This window comes from Convolutriloba macropyga, chromosome 12 (assembly GCF_964194025.1).
Source record: "Convolutriloba macropyga chromosome 12, txConMacr16.3, whole genome shotgun sequence".
Classification (NCBI taxonomy): domain Eukaryota; kingdom Metazoa; phylum Xenacoelomorpha; order Acoela; family Convolutidae; genus Convolutriloba; species Convolutriloba macropyga.
Genome location: NC_134479.1, coordinates 57,866,529 through 57,884,172, shown reverse-complemented (window position 1 = coordinate 57,884,172; position 17,644 = coordinate 57,866,529). Strand labels below are relative to the sequence as shown.

The 17,644-nt window shown below is 36.8% G+C and overlaps 2 protein-coding genes across 2 annotated transcripts in view; one reads left to right on the top strand and one right to left on the bottom strand.

Moving 5' to 3' along the window:
• LOC142350564 (uncharacterized) overlaps window positions 1–14,412 on the top strand; it is a 108,174-nt gene extending 93,762 nt beyond the window's left edge. The window contains exon 8 of the mRNA XM_075402414.1: window positions 14,047–14,412. Coding sequence (XP_075258529.1) covers window positions 14,047–14,412 — 366 coding nt within the window. The remainder of the gene's footprint in view (window positions 1–14,046) is intronic.
• The window catches only part of LOC142350947 (calcium-binding protein 39-like), a 613,053-nt gene that overhangs the window by 146,512 nt on the left and 448,897 nt on the right, over window positions 1–17,644 (bottom strand). The window lies entirely within an intron of this gene.

Sequence of the window (17,644 nt, the reverse complement as noted above, 5' to 3'; positions counted from 1 at the left end):
GATGACTGTTTTTCGTTTTGTTGTTTCCGGCGTAACAATGGGGCTTGGGTCGTTTGTTGCCGGTGATCCAATTGGTGAAGTAGCTGGTGAAGTTGGCGAAAGTTGAATTCCCAAAAGTTGAGCCAGTTCTTCAATTGCCTGGAATTGGCCGAGTTGATTCTCAAAAATAGGCACACAGTCACAATCGTATCGGTACAAAGGTCGCTTTGTGTCTGGAGAAAGTGTGTCAATGTCATAGGGGAAAAGTAGGGGCATTTTCCGAGGAACACTGTATCCTCCAGCTGTTAGCACAGTTTTCGTGCCATTGTCTTCTGTAGATACGTATTTATCGGGTAGTGTTGCAACAAAATTCACAAACATTTTTGGTACGATGCAATGTTCAATTGATCTCCAACAGCCTTTTTCGCTATTTTTCTTCTGCTGTATAAAAACGATCTAGTTTTCGTATTGAGTGTGATCCACAATACTGCGCTCCCTAGAATCTTCAGACTCGCAAAGAATGTGGTAAGGCATTATTTGTAAAGCACTTTTACAGTTTGTTCTCTTGAAAATGGAGCAGAACTGAACAACAATAGTCTTGAATTTAAAACGAATAAATAAAATCCGGCAAATACCAACATTAGCAACACTTGTGTGTGAAATTTGTTGAATACTTAACACACCCAGGTCAAGGGTTGTAACTGCAATTGTGAATGTTGCAACATGAACTTGTCTGTGTTATAGTTTTATGATTTTGTAACTAGTTGCAAAATGTATAAGAAAGTCTTATCTACACAGACTTAAACACAATTGTATTCATTTTTATTATGTTGATATGTATACTAACGTTTATAATGTATGCAATAGCAAGAAGTTTACAACCAGTTTTGTTTAGTATAGACTGTGTTATATCAAAGGCCTAAAGCCTCCTATCAAACGCTTGCTGTGTAATTGTGAGTTCTTTCTTATCTATGGACACACCCAGAGGTCACATTTGTTTTCCATTAAATTGTACTAGTTACTGCTCTACGTTGAGTAATATTATCCAAATATAAACTTTATTACCAACGCAATAAAATAGTTTAAGTGATGGTCACGAGTTTTGTCTTACATTTTGACAAAATTGCCAAGTTTTATAACCTAGACTTACATTCAAATTCAAATCAGAAGCTTACATGTTAACCAAGAGCGCTCTTATCAGTAGTAAGCATTTAAAGTGTTGTTTGTGTTTTGTGTGTTAAAGGTACTTGTAAATAAAAATAATTTCAAAACAGGTAGTTTGACACAGTTTAGGTACACAATTCTTGAAAATGCCATTTACTGCTGATAAGAACGCAGAGTTTGGAGACGTGTATTTTGAAATCTCTAGAACAGAGGAAAGATTGATACGCGCAACAGTGAAATCTTATGAAAATACGGGTGCCTATCTATTTCTCAAGCTATTTAAAAAAGTTGACAAGGAATATGAACTTCAACAACGAATTACTCTAACTTTAGATGAGTTTGAGCTTTTGTCAAAACGGTCAGCAAAAATACGGTCTGCTGCTGCTGGTACAGCTACTGAAAACGATCAAACTAACAAAGCTCCAGCAGCGAAAAGACGTAAAACTAAAAAAGACGACGAGCACGACTAATTATAATATATTAGAAAATGGGGGAAGCGATGAATGAGCGTTCTCCGGGTTTCTTCAAGCAGTTTCAGAAAAACTTCAAATATTTCATATCGGAAGAAAAACCTAATTTTTCTTCTCTCAAGAACTTTGCCTTTTTCATGCATTTTCAGCAGACTTTCTCAAACAAACAAAACCGTGTTCAGTTCCGTGTCTTTTTACAACTTTCAAGTATCTGTTCTCGTCTTCGGATACACTGGAGGCAAAGCGAGATGTTTTTCAAAAACTCTTGCTGGCAGTGGAGTACAACAAAAGCAATTTCAACGGATTCTCAAAAGCAGACATTACTGCTTCCATTCAAAAGCGTTTGCCAATTTTTACGAAAAACGTCACAAACAAATTTCAACAACCTGACTGCTTATAACGAAACTTTGCTGGACACAAAAGTTTGGAATTAAATGCATCGAAGCAAAAAAATCAACCAATTCAAACTGATCAACTAACAACTGAAACTCTGAAAAGATTTCAATCGATTCTCTCTGGACCGCATGTTGGTGCTTTTTGTCAAGTAATGGATATTTTTATTAGTGGAGATGGAAAATTGGAAATTGATTCTGATGTTCTGTGTGTTCGTTTCCTTTATGAAGAAAAAATTAAATTTTGAAAAAAAATTGATTTTCAATATAGGTTAGTAATGTTAGAACATCATATGAAGCGCAAAACGAAGCAAATCAATATCACTCATTTTTACAAGTTTTTGTCCACTGAAAATAATTTGAGCAATATAAATACAAAATAAGCCACACAAAATTGAGTTTAGTTTCTGTATAGGTTGGTTTCTCAGTAATTCATATACGGTATTAACATCAAAGTTTGAGACTATTCTGCTCTGCAAGTGTTTGTATGACTATAGAGTTTGGCCTAAGGGATCTGCAAAAATAATTTTTTGATCTTTTTGGCAGAGAAGAATCCAATGGGTTCCAATTGATGCAGAGGTTGAAATATTGACTATAATGAGGCTGTTGTCGGTTAAGTTGGTTGGAAAATTATGAGCCGCATAAACTCCATGAAATTTGTATTTGAGTTCCGAACATCTCTGAATTAGAGAGTTCAAGTTGTCTTCGTCCATTAGTTTGTTAAAATATGAATCTTTGAAACTTTACGCACCGAATCAAAATAAATGGTACTTGCTTTTTCCCCAATAATGAATATTTCTACATTATGAGCTAAGGCAGCAGAAAACTTTAGTTCAATTGGTACAGAACAATTTGTAATTTCAGGGTGAATAAAATCGTGAGACGCTTGCTGAGTGCTCGTCAGATCGAAAAACATAATAAAATGATTTGGGTAGTCTTCTAGACTGATTCCATGTCCGTTGTCGATATAGGCTAGATCTGACATAGTGTTAAAGTAAACACGTTTTGAATCATCAGTTGAAATAGGACTATCAGCAACGGGAAGACCATTACGGTAAATGCAAATTTGTTCCAAATTGAATTTTCTATAGTGAAATGGGTTAAGCAGCTTGCTTCCGAGGAAAGCTTCGTTCGTGTTTAAGCAAATGGCGAGTCTTCTAATGGGTTCTCTGCCAAAAACATCTTCTTGCTTCCAGCTCTGCAAACCGGCAGAAGCCAGAAAAGTTTTAGTAATTGTTTCTAGGTAAGGATAGGATGATGGACTGGACAGCAGGGTCTTTTCAATTGCTGACACAACATCATCGTTCAGCGTCATTTTCCGTACATATAAAATAGTTTCTGTTATTTTTATATTGTAGAATTTTGCAGCGTCATCTGAAATTAAAGAAAAATCGTCAATTGATCGCCGAAAAGAGATTCGGAGGATTACACCACTGAGAAGATGTCGATCACAGGTAAAGAAGTCAACCGCCACCTTTCCGTAAAATGTACACTCAGCAGAAGCTCTGACTAAAGTTTTTCGTCTGGTGATTTCGGATGCTGCAATTCCCCCGGGGTTTGCTTCAAAAAAATAGCCTTGGCATGCCAACCACGTGCTTTTGGCATCTTTATTGTGAGAAAACTCGGTTTCGATGAAACTTTTTTGGGCATAGTTACACTTGGCACTTGAAATTTTCAAACCGTTAGCAGATACTGTACAATCAGAAAAAAATGAATGTAGGACATTGTTGCAAAAGCATGGCTAGTCTGTTTTAGTCACATCTGCAGCAGCAGTGTTGTCATATTTCAAATCAGCATCAGAAGACTGTACAATCTTGCACTTGATTTCAAGAAAAATTTTTTGGAGATCAATGAAATTGTTGCGGTCTCCTGCAATTTCAAACTCTAGCATTGGTCCATTAGGGCTGTAAACCAGTCCCAATTTCTGACAAAACCTTCCATCAAATGTAACAAGGAGAGCTGGTTTCTCGAATAAATCCAACGAACTATGCGTTGCTTCGGCTGGTAACATATTAACGATCATCTTTTTACTTTGGCGAAGAAGTCCGACCGACTTCTTTTGGGTACTCTTTTTCGTGACATGGTGGTTTTGCGTTTGGTTGTTTTCCTTGGTCCAGCGCGTAAGCATTTTGATTTCCTTCTCATTCTTCTCGTTCGTCGCATTCGGAGGGCTAAAGATCCACCTGTTTGTTTTTTCACTGTGTTTGATATGGTGATCTTTAGAGCTTGCTTTGGTGATTTATTTTTACCGATAACATCCATGAACTCAGGGACGCTTTGTAGCAACAGTTCTTTTCCGATGCGTTTAGCTGCTGGCAGAACAAACTTCCGAGCAAGTGGCAGTGCAACACGTCCAATACCGCTAGCTAATGCTCCAAAACCACTACCTCTTTGTCTATAGTGACCGGAAAACTGAGGCAATGATGATGCTTGGTTTGCGTAGTAGGAATCCATTTAATCACCAAATTTTTTAAATTGTAGTGTTAAAATAACTTTACCAGTCCCCGAAAAGGGAACTAACTGTCCCCTTTCAGTTCGTAGCTCAATTGATATTGATTGAATGGTGTTCGAAAGTAGTTTTTTGTAGTCTAAATTTGTGAAAACTATCCGGTGAGTGGGCTCCAACTCACAAACGCTACCGTTTTTCAAATGCTGTTTTGAATCAATGACTCTTAACAATGGTGCTTTCGCATCACCCACATACTGATACTCAATAATGTTTGTGTAAATAAAAATTAAATGCTTTCCAGCGCAAAGGTCTGCTGGAAAATCACCATAATAGGCTTTCGTATCATCATTGTTCATTAATCGGTTCGCTGTTGTGGGAATCATTTTGTATCCAATATGAATTCTGTAACCATCTGGAATACCTTTAAAGCCAATAAAACTGGGTATTTCTTCACTTGGAAAGGTAATTCCCTCGTATTTACCAAAAATGATTTCGTATTTCCCACTGCTTTTGATTTCTCGGAAAGAGAAGTTAGGCAGTCCGACTGTTCTCTTGATAGTTGCTAAAAGTTGAGCAACTGTATCATAAGTGCCAACCATAAACGCTAATTTTTCTGCATTGTAGGGTCGTGAAATGACGTTGGATCCAGTTGCGCGGTTTTGTGATTCCTCGTATCCCCTGAGACTGAACGCAACCAAATCTCCATTAACTATGTGTTCAATTTTTGTTGGAAAAATGATTTCACTCAGAGCCACTCTCCAGTCTCCTGTGAGATTAATTTCATCATTAAAAAAATTTGTAAATTTTTCTAAAGTGTTTTCCTGGAAAATGTCCATCGAAGCAGATGATATAACGTGTACTGTGAACTCATCCTCAAAACGGTTACTACTCATTTTGATTTGGAGATTCTCGTACTAGTTGTAATTCTGGCTGGTAAAACTTGCCCTGGATAATTTCTTTATTAGAATCAATAAGAGAATATGTAGGTGGACTAAGCGTCGGAATACCGGCAATTTCAAAAACTTCGTCAGTGAAAGATTGCTTGTATCCTTTTCGGAAGGTTTTTTTCCTTTTTAACAATTCGAACAAATCACCCACGTAAAGTTTTGGTTTTTGACTGCGACGTGTCTCCACAGTTAATGATACAAGTCTTGGTACATCTTTTTTGGAAATCTTGTTAGGAGCAAGTTTGGTGACACGATTAACACGGGAGTTGATAGTTTTTAGGAATTGATCCAAATTAATAAAATAAGAATACGTCCATTTTTCCTCCAAATATCGGTAAATATTTTTTTTAAGTGACCTGATGTTTCTTTCTGCAAACGCAGACTTCTTTTCGCTGAAAGTACTATACAAATGAATTCCTCGTTTGTTGCAGAGTGTTTTGAAAGCTCCCAAAAACTCAGTACCATCATCCATCCAAACTTTTTGTGGTTGCTTGTGTTTGATCATGTTTCGGAAGGCCTTTGCGGTTTCTGTTGCATTTTTTGTTTTCAACGGTTCAACACGTAAATACCTCGAGAGGCAGTCAACTGCTACGAGCAAATATTTAACATCACGATTGTATTTTGCAAGTTTATCAACATGAGCTAAATCTGAAGACCAGATTTCATTCAGATCGTTGACGATTACTTTTAATCGCGGAACATTCAACCGCTGTGCACGATATTTTGTGAAGGATGGTTTTGTTTCCAAATACATTTTGACTTTTGTCATTGGCAGTTTGCTGAAATCTTTTAATCGCTTTGAAATTCCGAATGATGCTGGACCTTTAGAATAGAGTCTATCCAGTAGAGTCTATTCACATCTTTAATAGTTAGACCATTTTTTTCCTTTCGTCTCCTGCTCTGTCTTTTTGTTTGTTTGATTTTTTGGTTCTGCAGTTTTTGATCCGGAGGCTTTTCGTTGACTTCAACTGCTCTGTTCGCTTCTTTGTTGTTTTTCTGATTCTCCTTGAATTTGTTCGGTTTCCTCTTCTTTCTCCTCATCGCTGCAAACTTCTTTGAGAAATTTTTTAGCATGAGTGTTGGATACTAAGTGCGGGGGTATCTTGAGTTCGTGCAAAATATTTGTATACACAGCTACGTCAATTTTCTTTGTCGGCTGTTGCAAATTGTACAAAAGTTGACACTTTAACTCTCATAAGTTTTTCCTCAATATGAAGGAAACCACTCGGGTCCTAAATGGAAACTGTTTCTGAACTTAATATCTTGTTTCAGATGATTTCCGCTCTTTGGATTTTGTTTTCTTCCATTAATTCTACTTCTGACATTATAGAGTCAAAGTCTGATTGTCTTTTTTTCAATGAGGGCTCAATTTCGCCATCATCACTAAAGAAAGACTGTACACTTTCACTTCCATCATCCAATTCATTTTTAAAATCAACACTACTTGTTCTTCTTCTTTTGCGCTTGTTCACGATATTAGTTTTATTAGTTTCCTGTTCAGTCGCCTCTTTGCTTTCAAAATCGGTTGGGTTGTTTCGTTTGAGGAGTGACAATTGAGCAGCTTTCTGTTTATAAATGGGATTATCCAAAATTTCTGTCCTAGTCGGTTGTTTTGACACAAACATTCTTTTCGGTATCAAGACAAACGCTTCCGCATGCATTATTACTTCTTCAAGTAAAGGTAACAAGAAAGACTTATGCTGCGAAGTAGATGTAAATTTTTTACCAATAGCTGACGCTTTTTCCTCAAACTTGTCTCTTTGGAAAGAAAATGTCGGAATCATGTTTCGTAGTTTTCAAGTACGCTTTTATCTGTGGGCACGTTTCCATTTATATTATTGAGAAAGCATTCACAGAGAAATTTTATAAATTTATTTGATGATTTTTTGATGAAGTTTTTTAGCATGCTTTCCGGCATTTCGAGCATTCGCCTCAGCATACATATCTCTTTCTCTCTCTCTCATTTGTGAGGTGGGTAATTACAGCTTTGGAAGATGGCAGATAGAAAATTGTTGGCCCCGGTGGTACAATATTTGAACAATAACGTAGTGAGTCGGTTGTTTTTGGGTCTAAATCAATCAATAAGTGTCCGAACGGTTGTTTTGTTGCAAGATCATAGCTGTCTTTTAAAAAGTTTGTGTCATTGAGTTGTTTTCCAATATAACTTATCTGCTGTATATCTCTGGGAGATTTGAACAAAATGATGTGTGTTGTGTTGAGATCAATTGTTCGAGACCATTTACTCTGTTGAAACTAATTATGCTTAACATAGATAACACTGATTTTTTTGTGGCGTCCAGCTGTTGCAAGTTTTCAAAACTCTTTGTCATTGAAAATTTCCTCGCCAGAATCACCAAAGACGAGCAAACAGTTTTCCAACTGTGAAATGAATTCAAATCCCGAGAATTTGGTTAAAAAAATGTTCAAGTTACGCTCCATCGTTTGAAATTTTGGTTGATCATGTTGATAGAAATAGTATATTGACTTGAAATTAGGGAAAAACGTATTCTTAAGAAGCATTTGAAAAAAAATTTTGGTCTTTCCACAACCTGAAGGACCACAGACTGCCATGAAGGTCACTCGTTGAGATTATTTTATTCATAACTAAGGATTTGGAACTACGTATCCAACTCTGCACGATAGCAATGAAAACCAAAATGTTGATTCTTCACAATCGAGGTGGAAGAAAACTAATTTGGTCAGTGAAACTACAATAAGAAAAACTAATATCGAAACTTGTGTAAATAAATACCTCAGAATGCGGTAATCTAGAATTGCAAAACTTCCAAGACCGTCTCTCTTGGTTTTGATCATCAAAAACCAAATCAGTGATACCTGCTCCTCCACTGTCGGCGCAATCTAATTGATCTCCTGATTGACTCATTTTGAAAGCAAAGGATTTTCAAAAATGAATTTAATTCAAAAATTCTGTTAGTTTATTATTTAGTTAGTTCGTCAACCATAAAAAATTCGTATGTAATAAAGTCATAGTTCGCACGGAATCCGTAGTCATTGCCATAGTAGACAATTGACTCCGCCTTTCCTTCTCTGACTACCTCTTTGATTTCATCGGTGAGACTCTCATCGTCAAGGGGTACTGGTACTGGCACTGGATACTTGGGCGTAGGAAAAAGGGGTTAGTTTCAGTTTTTTCATTTTCTCTTGTAAAGACATGATACATTTGAAAGTACTCCAGCAATGAAAGATATTTCTTTAGTGTTTCAATTTCAGCAGTATTACAAAGTATTTGCTGCTTCCTCAGTATAGTTTGTCCACGAGAATCAATTCTTTCTTCTTTCCGAGAAGTCACTGTCAACTGGCTATCACTCGCAATGCAACTGCATACTGTCAAATTTGGAGATAAATTCACTTGAAGAACTGAAGGAGTTGCTTTCTCCACACGACGACTCATTAGTTGGTATTGTTATCCAATAAAAGTACACCTGAGCCTTTCTCTTTGCGCAATGCTTTTTCTTTTGTTTGAATGGTAGTATAGATGAATGAAGTGAACAAGTCAAGTGCTCTACTGGAGTGAAGATTTCTTCAATTTTTGGACATAGCAAGGTTTCTAAATTTGTGACGTCTTTTTGAAGGAGTTTTTGCAGTGTCTTCATCTTCTCCTTCCCCTTTGCGTAGAATTTAGCAGCAGGAAAACGGATGTTGATTGCTATAAATATTTGTGATAGAAACCAGTAAGGGTAGCTGCCGCTGTCCCACGAAATACCATGCAAATGCTTCGATACCCACTGATGCGATTTCCTCTCACTCGAGGACAGCGAGTTGAAGGAAATTGGAGGAAGAAAAAGAACCGTGTCTGAGTAGTTGTTTGGACAAATAGATAATTCTTTTATAATGAATCCACTCTTTTTGTGTCGAAAACCTTCAAAATCTATAACAACAATCTCCGGACTCAACATTCCAGCAAACTGAATAAGTTACGTTTAAAAGTTTTCACGGACATGCAGAAGAATAAACCTGTCATGTGACCAACGTAAGCGTTTGTGATTGGACAAGGCAAAACGTAAGAGTATCCTGGACCCTTTTGGCTATACTCTGCAATAAATCCAGAGGCATCATGAACAATTGCATGTAAGCGAAGCACTTTAAATGATTTCAAATAAGTATCCACTGAAGAGTTATCTATTCCAATGATCCCACCATAAGGCCTCAGTTTTAGTGCAATTTCGAAGTTAACATCAGGGTCCAAGTGCAAGCAGGTTGCCAAAAAGTAAAGAAATCTTTCATTATGCTCTGGATAGTCTGTTTTTTATTAAATTATAGATTTCATGAATGGTTTTTAAATCTACCGTCGCGATTGTTGTTGTCATGCTGTTTTTGAGCAAGCATTATAGACAAATGAAAATTAGGTGACTTTTGCAGGGTATGATAATTGCTTTTTATGCTTGTGTCTACATGACAGCGCCTTTTCCCCCAAGGTTTTTAAAGTTCTTCCTGGTTGTTTTCCTTAAACTGATTTTTTTTTAAAATGCAAGTGTCCCCCCTCCCCTCCATAAGACTCAGAGAAAAACAAAGAAAAAAACTAAGTGTCCCCCCTGTAGTTTGACCGGGAAGACACTTGTGTCCCCACTGTAGTGTTCACGGGAAGACACTTATGTCCCCCCCCCGTAGTTTGCCCAGACCAAAACAAGATTAAAGTACCCTGGCGCAGACATATGACGAATTAACTTTCAAAGCAAAAGCGGTGGTAGTTAAAATGGCTTCAAGCCCAAAGCGGCAAACCAGTCACGCAAGTGGAGGGAAAATGGTTTCCTAAGATTAGTTTCATGCATGGCAGGGGAAATAAGGAGAAAGAATTTCAAAGTGTCCCACCCTGGAGTTTGCCCAGGAAGACACTTGTGTCCCCCCGTAGTGTTCACGGGAAGACACTTATGTCCCCCCCCCCCCCGTAGTTTGCCCAGAAAGACACATCACTACTAATAGGTTCTATCGAATTCAAAACTGCTTCAGAGCATCACATAAGTGGGTTTCTCAAGCCTGTTGGATGCCTTGTCAGTCATAAATTGTTTTTCAAGTTTTCCATTTTTTCATGTTTTGTTTCCCCACAAAATGTTTTCAAGCCGGCTGATGTGCCCAACCAACGAAAAATCTGATTATATCAATTCTGATCGGGCACGGGGAGGGGGAATCAAGGCAAATCAAGAGTCTCGGCGGACTGCGCGGGGGGGGGCAGAAATAGGACATAGATAGACTGATATTGTAACACAATCTAGTGTCTCATTGATATCCTGCTATGACATTGTTTTTCTGAACAGAGTTGAGTTTCAGTGTTTGTATGGTCTGATCAGACCCCTTTCGAGAATCTGTAATGTCTAACCAGAACCAAAAAGTCCAGCCGATGAACAGAGCCAACCTATAAAAAATTTAACAGATAATGAGTTGACTGATTTATGATAAGCACTGCTTTGTTTCAGCTGATTAGCTGGAATGACCTCGCCGGAAAATAAAATTTCACTGATAAACTCGGAAGTCTATGGCACCAAAAAGCTACGTAAAACACATGTTGTACAATTCAATCAATATTTTAGCTCAAATCATTTGATTTCCGCAAAAACTTGAAAGAAAGAGTGACAATTTGGAACTTATAGAGGATATATTGATCTCAATTTCTCAATCTCCAATGACAGACGGTGAAGATTTTTTGCTTGGTTACTATTTCATGGTTGCGATTCGAGTTTTCGGATTTTTATGCACACAAAGCAAATGCAAGTCATCTTAAAAACAAGGCCTAATGCACAGCATGCACAAAATATTTAGCAAAGAAGTAACAAGCTCCTGGAGTTTAAGCGAAGGAATTGTTTGAGCTCTCCAAAGAATTAAAACAACAATTATTGACGAAAGACACAAGAATTTGAAGTTTGGGCAGTCCATCAATTATGTTTTGGGTGTACATAAAACAAATATGGGTGCCAACTGTTTTATAGGTTTTCAAAATTCTACTCTTTCCAGTTTTTTAGGAATTTTCAAGAAAACTACTAAGAAGTGTAACTTTTCAACAAGATAAAGATCGTGTGCATTAATTGAAGATTGTCAGCAGTTTACTAAACGAAAAAGGGTGGGAGGTACTTGAATGTCACGATAAAGTACCATTCTGAATGCAAATGAAAATTTATGCGCAATGTTCAAGCAGCAATTGCGAAAACATACAGTTCTTTGAAAAAAACTGGACAAAAATGGTGACAGAAATTTGACTCAAATCTCGTTACGAAATAGTGTGAAAATTTGTAAACTGTCTACAGAATTTTTAAAAAGGCTAAAGCGCAATGAGTTACTAGAGATCATATTTGAAATTTAAATGTTGATTTGAACTTTTAAAAAATTAGTTTTTGCGATAATTTTTTCAAAGTTCTTTACGTCTACATAGCTTTTTGGCATCATAATATATAAACAGAGCTAAACTTTGAAAATAATACACTATATTGATATTTCTTGTTCAAACCACCCAGTGTGGGTGACTCCCGCGACTCAAATGAGCCTGTCCCTAGTCTAAACCTAGAATTGTTAAAAGACTTTCCGCGACTGAAATAAGTCAAGAAGAGAGTGTCCTTGACAAATTTTATTATGAAAAAAAAACTTTATTCTGGACTTTGCGTGATGTACTTCATTTTACCTGGACTTGAACAAGAACAGCTGTCCTCTACTTTCGCTAGATAAAAAAAATTTTGACTGTAGAAAGTTTGGAATTTGGCTGTAGAATAAAATTGGAGTTCGGCAGCACGATAAAGCGAGCGTTTCCTGCACTTTAGCGCAACAATAAGCAAAATACTTGCAACTATAGTGCAAATTATTTCGTATAACGCAGTCAGCACACATTCTCCTCGGTCAGCATTTAGAAGAATCAACAATCCTTCGAAAATCTGCATCATTTTTTGATTGAAAAATTGATATTTTCTTAATTTGGAAGAGAAATAGTTCAGTAGCGCCACACATTCGTCATGGACAATAAGGAGAAGTCTACAATCAAACTACCTAGTTTCAATCAATAAACTTGGTTGGCAATATAGTCTAGCTGCGATGACTGCTTAATCTTAAGAATTCCTAAAATTCTCAATTCTTTTTGCACTTTTCCAACTGTTTTTTAAAAGTTGGACTGCTCTGGTGCAATGCTGTGTAGTCTTGCACAAGTGCTGTTTCTCTGTGTACAGAAGGAGAAAAAAATAGAGATTCCGAAGTTGCTAAGAACCAGACGTTTGGAAAGTCTCTTGCTGGACCCATTAAAAGACCCTGCTCGACCCAAAATGCCTTTGAAAGTATATTCAATCGACTCATGAAATGAATCTGGCTGGATTTGTAAAAAGTTTTCCCTCGACTTTAACTAGGAGCCTTGGACGTGTAATTTAATGCAATATTTACCCCTCCCCCTCCCCCGCCTGGAATGATTAGGTATTTGCATAAGTTCCAGGTCTGGACTAGGGGTAACGCTACTGAGCGCACACTGTGAGTCTGGGCCCTTCGGTGCCCGACTCATTTTGGTCTGTCTGATTGGAGCCCATTTTTGCGTGAATGGTCCGATAGCCTTGATAAGACTTATCAAATGATCGTGGCGGACCGATATTAGGAATGATGATAAGATCTGGGTCGGCCGACTGCGGCTATGAGAAAAAGGTGGTGGACTGACCTGACCTATCAAAAATCATCCTAGCTACACCTCGACTTTTATTTTTATTTCATCTCGTTTTCATACCTCCCCGGGTCGAGGTGTCACCGCCATTCAACGCACAATTATGTAAGATAAGCGGTTAATGCGGAAATTTTTGTAAGATAAGCGGTGAATGCGGTGAAATTACATGAATCAGGCGGTGAATGCGGTGAAAAAAAACTTTATCGGCTGGTAGCGCTGAAATTACATAATTTAACCGCTGAATTTAGCGGTGAAATTACATAAATTCACTGCTTCGAAAAAAAGTGTCCAAATTATGTAAGATAAGCGGTGAATGCGGTGAAATTACATAAATTCACCGCTCAACTTAGTGGTGAACTTACATATATACACCGCCTAGAAAAAATTGTTAAAGATGTTTGAGATCAGCAAAGAATGCGGTGAAATTAATGGTGAGTGTGGGAGGAATTGTTAGATTTGCCTTCCCACTAATACTACCCCTAAATCTTACATCTTTTTGACACTTTTTCTAAGCGGTGGATTTATGTAATTTCACCACTAGAGTAAGCGGTGAACTTACAAAAATTCACCACATTTCACCGCTAAAATATGTAATTTCACCGCTAAAAATTGCAAATCTTGCAAAAATTCACCGCGCATGTTTTGCAGAATGTAGAGTGAATTCGATTTATATTCATACAAAAAATAATAGAATTTAGTGAGAGATGGCGCAGTGGAAGAAGAAGTTGATGATATGCAGGAGGTGAGAGGTTCGGACCCTTGTGAGGTCGGTGAAATTACATATTTTAGCGGTGAATTGTGGTGAATTTTTGTAAGATCACCGCTTAGTCTAGCGGTGAGCTTACAAAATTTCACCGCATTCACCGCATTTCACCGCAAAATTATGTACGAAATTTGCGGTGAAAAAACTAACTTTTCACCGCTTATCTTACATATTTTTGCATTTTTTTCTCGACCCGGGTCTCAACGCGGGCATCGCATGTTTCAATACAAGTAAAAATTTCAGTTCATGGATATTCTGGTGTCCCCCTCTGGAACCCAGTGTCCTTGTGTGAGATACAACGAGGGTGGATTTGGTCACATCACTCTTGGAAACGAGACAACTCAGCCTCTCACAGCCGGTGAAGAGTATTACGTCACAATCAGAACAACCAGCTTCTACGGACTACAAAGCAGCCCCACAGTTCTCATAGAACCTCTGCCTGTTGATAAGATGACAACAAATAATAGGATTGAAGGTGGAAGAATTAAGTTTGAGTACCAGGTGGAAAGTGGAATCGGAAGTTACGTTCGAATCCGTCTCCAGAACAATGGATTGACTCGAATCGAAGCTCCCGAATACTTTTACAACGAGGAAATTCAATTCACGTGAGAAACATATCAACAACTAATTCATATTCATTTTTTTTTACTTATGGCAACGCCAACTTACCATTCGTTTTCAACTGAAGATTTCAATCAAAATGAGATATTCAATCCTACAAATAACAATTATGCTGAACTACAGAGCTGTTCATAAAATAAATGAGGTTCTATTAAATCAAAACAAAGAGTAAATAGACTATCACTAGCTAAATTCTATAGTCATAAGCTCTCAGGTAAAATATACGCCATGAAAAAAGCACATCAGAAGTTGGCCAGAAAACGTTATTCTTCAAATTTTATTCTACTGAACAAAATTCCAGGGAACCTTAGCTCCTTCAAATCATTAAAAGAATTAAGAAATTTCTACAAAATTTTTCTGAATGAAATTTTGAGATCCAAGAAAATCAATACATGGTCAGATTTTTAGTGCAGGGGTATAAAATTTTCAAAAAAATGCAACGAATTTAATGACTAACATTACTTTACATTCCTTTTGCATATTACGAGTATCTAATGTGGTTTTGCAAATTCAGTGTATTTTTTTTCAAAGACATCTACAATTGACTTAAAGCGATAAAAGTGATAGCTAGAAGCTGTTATTGGCCCCATCGTGATTTTTCCAGAACTCCAGAACTTCCAGAAAAAATAAATTCCCATGCTGGGGTTCCAGACAGAATCCGGTATGTCCAGACCGTCCAAGACGGAAGGGGTCTATGTCCAGTCCATCCCACGACAAAAGGGCTTATGTCCAGATTTTCCTGCACTCAACAAGTTTTTGTGCTTTCATATGCAGGCGTTCGTGAGTTCACCAGATTTTTGTGCCCTCTTGGTCAGACTTTCATGCTTTCATGTTCAGTATTTAAGGAATTTGCCAGACTTGAGTGCCTACGCCATATTTCGTCCGTTCATTTCCCTTGTAATTTTGGACACAGGAAACCTTTTTCGTGCGTTCATCTTAGGTCTGGACATACTTGATTCCGCCTGGCATCTCAACATGGGTTGCATCAGAGCGTTGATTTTTTTAACAAATCGATGGAGAATTAGTGAACCGGAAATTGAGGGTGTGCATATAGCTCAAAAAATCGCTTTCGAGAAAATTTTCGAAGAGCGGAAAAAATTGGGTTGATTTTATTTATGCGAGAATTGTAGGCGTGGAGAAATGTGTACTAAGGTGGCAGGTTTGATTGTTCAGATGCTGTTTTTTAAGTTACTTTTTTTTAAAAAATAGTCTTATCTTGTCTGAAAGTGTCGGATGATAACAGGCAGAAGAAAATATTGCATTCAGTAGCAGAAAGTTTATAGCCACTGCAAAATCAACCTGTCACATTCAAGTATTAAAGGGGCTAATTGGTTTTACAGGATCAAAGCTGTTAAAATGTTCTTAATAATTATTATTAATTATTATAAATGTTATTAATTATTATTATTTATTAATAAGTTGAGCATTTGCAGCGTCTCAGATTAGGTTCATCCTCAAATTCTGACATTTTTATTTTAAAGATTTCCCACCAATCCACATAGCTGAAGTCTATTTAATATAAAACATTAAAAATTTTCCATTTCCACTGTAAAATTGCCAAAATAATATTTCCCTGTTCTTTAGAACTGATGCATTTTTTTTAATATATTTTAATTTCGTCAGGTTCTTTGCAAACTCATTTTTTAAAAAGTACAATTGCTGGGGGGGGGGGCACTTTTATACTTTATATATTCAAGAATTTTATCCAAGTATCTTTTTGAACTGTTTTAATTGGTAACAGCCTAAAAAACCACCCTAAAAAGTTTTGCTTCAACTGGTCGTCTATCAACTGGTCACGTTTTCGTCTGTCTTTCCTTCCCAGCCTAAAAGATTAATGCATACAACAAAAAAAAACATTTGAACAGTTTTTCAAGCGTTTTGGCAATTTTTAAATAACAATATAAACCAATTTTCCATGTTTTGATTAAACTAATTCTTGTCTAATTTTTTTAGCTAACTAAAAATTTGTGCTCCCAATGCCTTGATTCGATCTGCAACACGACAACATCTAACTGAAAATCTCTAAATAACTGCTGTTTTTCTGCACTCAAAATAAAGGAAACCATAGAAAAAAAGAGGTTTTTGTTCAAACAACTCTCTGGGAGAGATCGAATGTGAATTTTTTTGATGAGCGACTAAGTATTCTGTTGACATGATGTATTTTTCAGTAGTGTTTGCTATAAATTTTTTCGGTCAAGGTTTTGTTTACTGTTATAGTAACTAAAAACTCAGCTTTTGGAAGTTTTATCAACAATTGGAACCAAGTATTCAGCCTGAAAACGGAATTTTGAGCTAAATATTTTAAAATTTTGCACTGTTGAACGCCCTTTTAAGAAGCTTTTTTCTGGTTTTCTATAGCTTTTGGTGGATATTTTGGATGGTTTAGCCTTTTTCTTCGAATCTGTCTGTGTTTTTTGTGTTTCTAACAATTTGAACTAGTTTCATTGAATTTTATACTGTTTGAGTGCTAAACATTACGACGCAGAGGTATACCCAAATCGTCACGGGCAGACATGCCCGATGCGTGTATCTCGTGTTTGTTTTTACTATGTTAGTACATTGAAAATGGAACATATTGCAGAAAATAGCTACTTTAGCAGAAAGTGGCAAAATTGAAGGGAAATCAGCAGCCCGTGTTCGCAGAAGTGTCCTAATCCCAGCCGCGAAATTCAAGTACAAACTTTATAACCTATTTTTCGCACGGCTTGCATCTGCTCCATTTATGTATCGATTTTTTGCACGCAATCTAGCTCGATTTCGCATATAATCTGCAATTAAGCCTAACTTAATTACTACTTATTTAATTATGCCTAACTTATTACTATTAATAGTACTCTATTACTACTTTATTACTACTTATAGTACTTTATTACTACTTATTACTTATTAGTACTTTTTATTACTAATTATTAAAATCGGCCAGTCCCACATTGATATACAAAGCCTTCGATGTGAGAGGGATTTTTCGGAAAAAAATTTGTTTTTGTGATTGCATGTATTTACACTTTAAAGCTTTGAAAGCGTCAATTAAATCTTTATTAAAGTGGTTTTTGCATGCTCAAAATGCGCGCGAATAATAGATACCTAAATTGAGCGGAAATGTGCAAGACTTGGAACCTACTTTTCGTTCCGAATGTTCTTTTTTTTCGCAAAATTGTTGGAATCCTTTTTTGGCGAAAAGTAAAATACAAAGGATGCCTCCTAATTTCGATCATTGTAT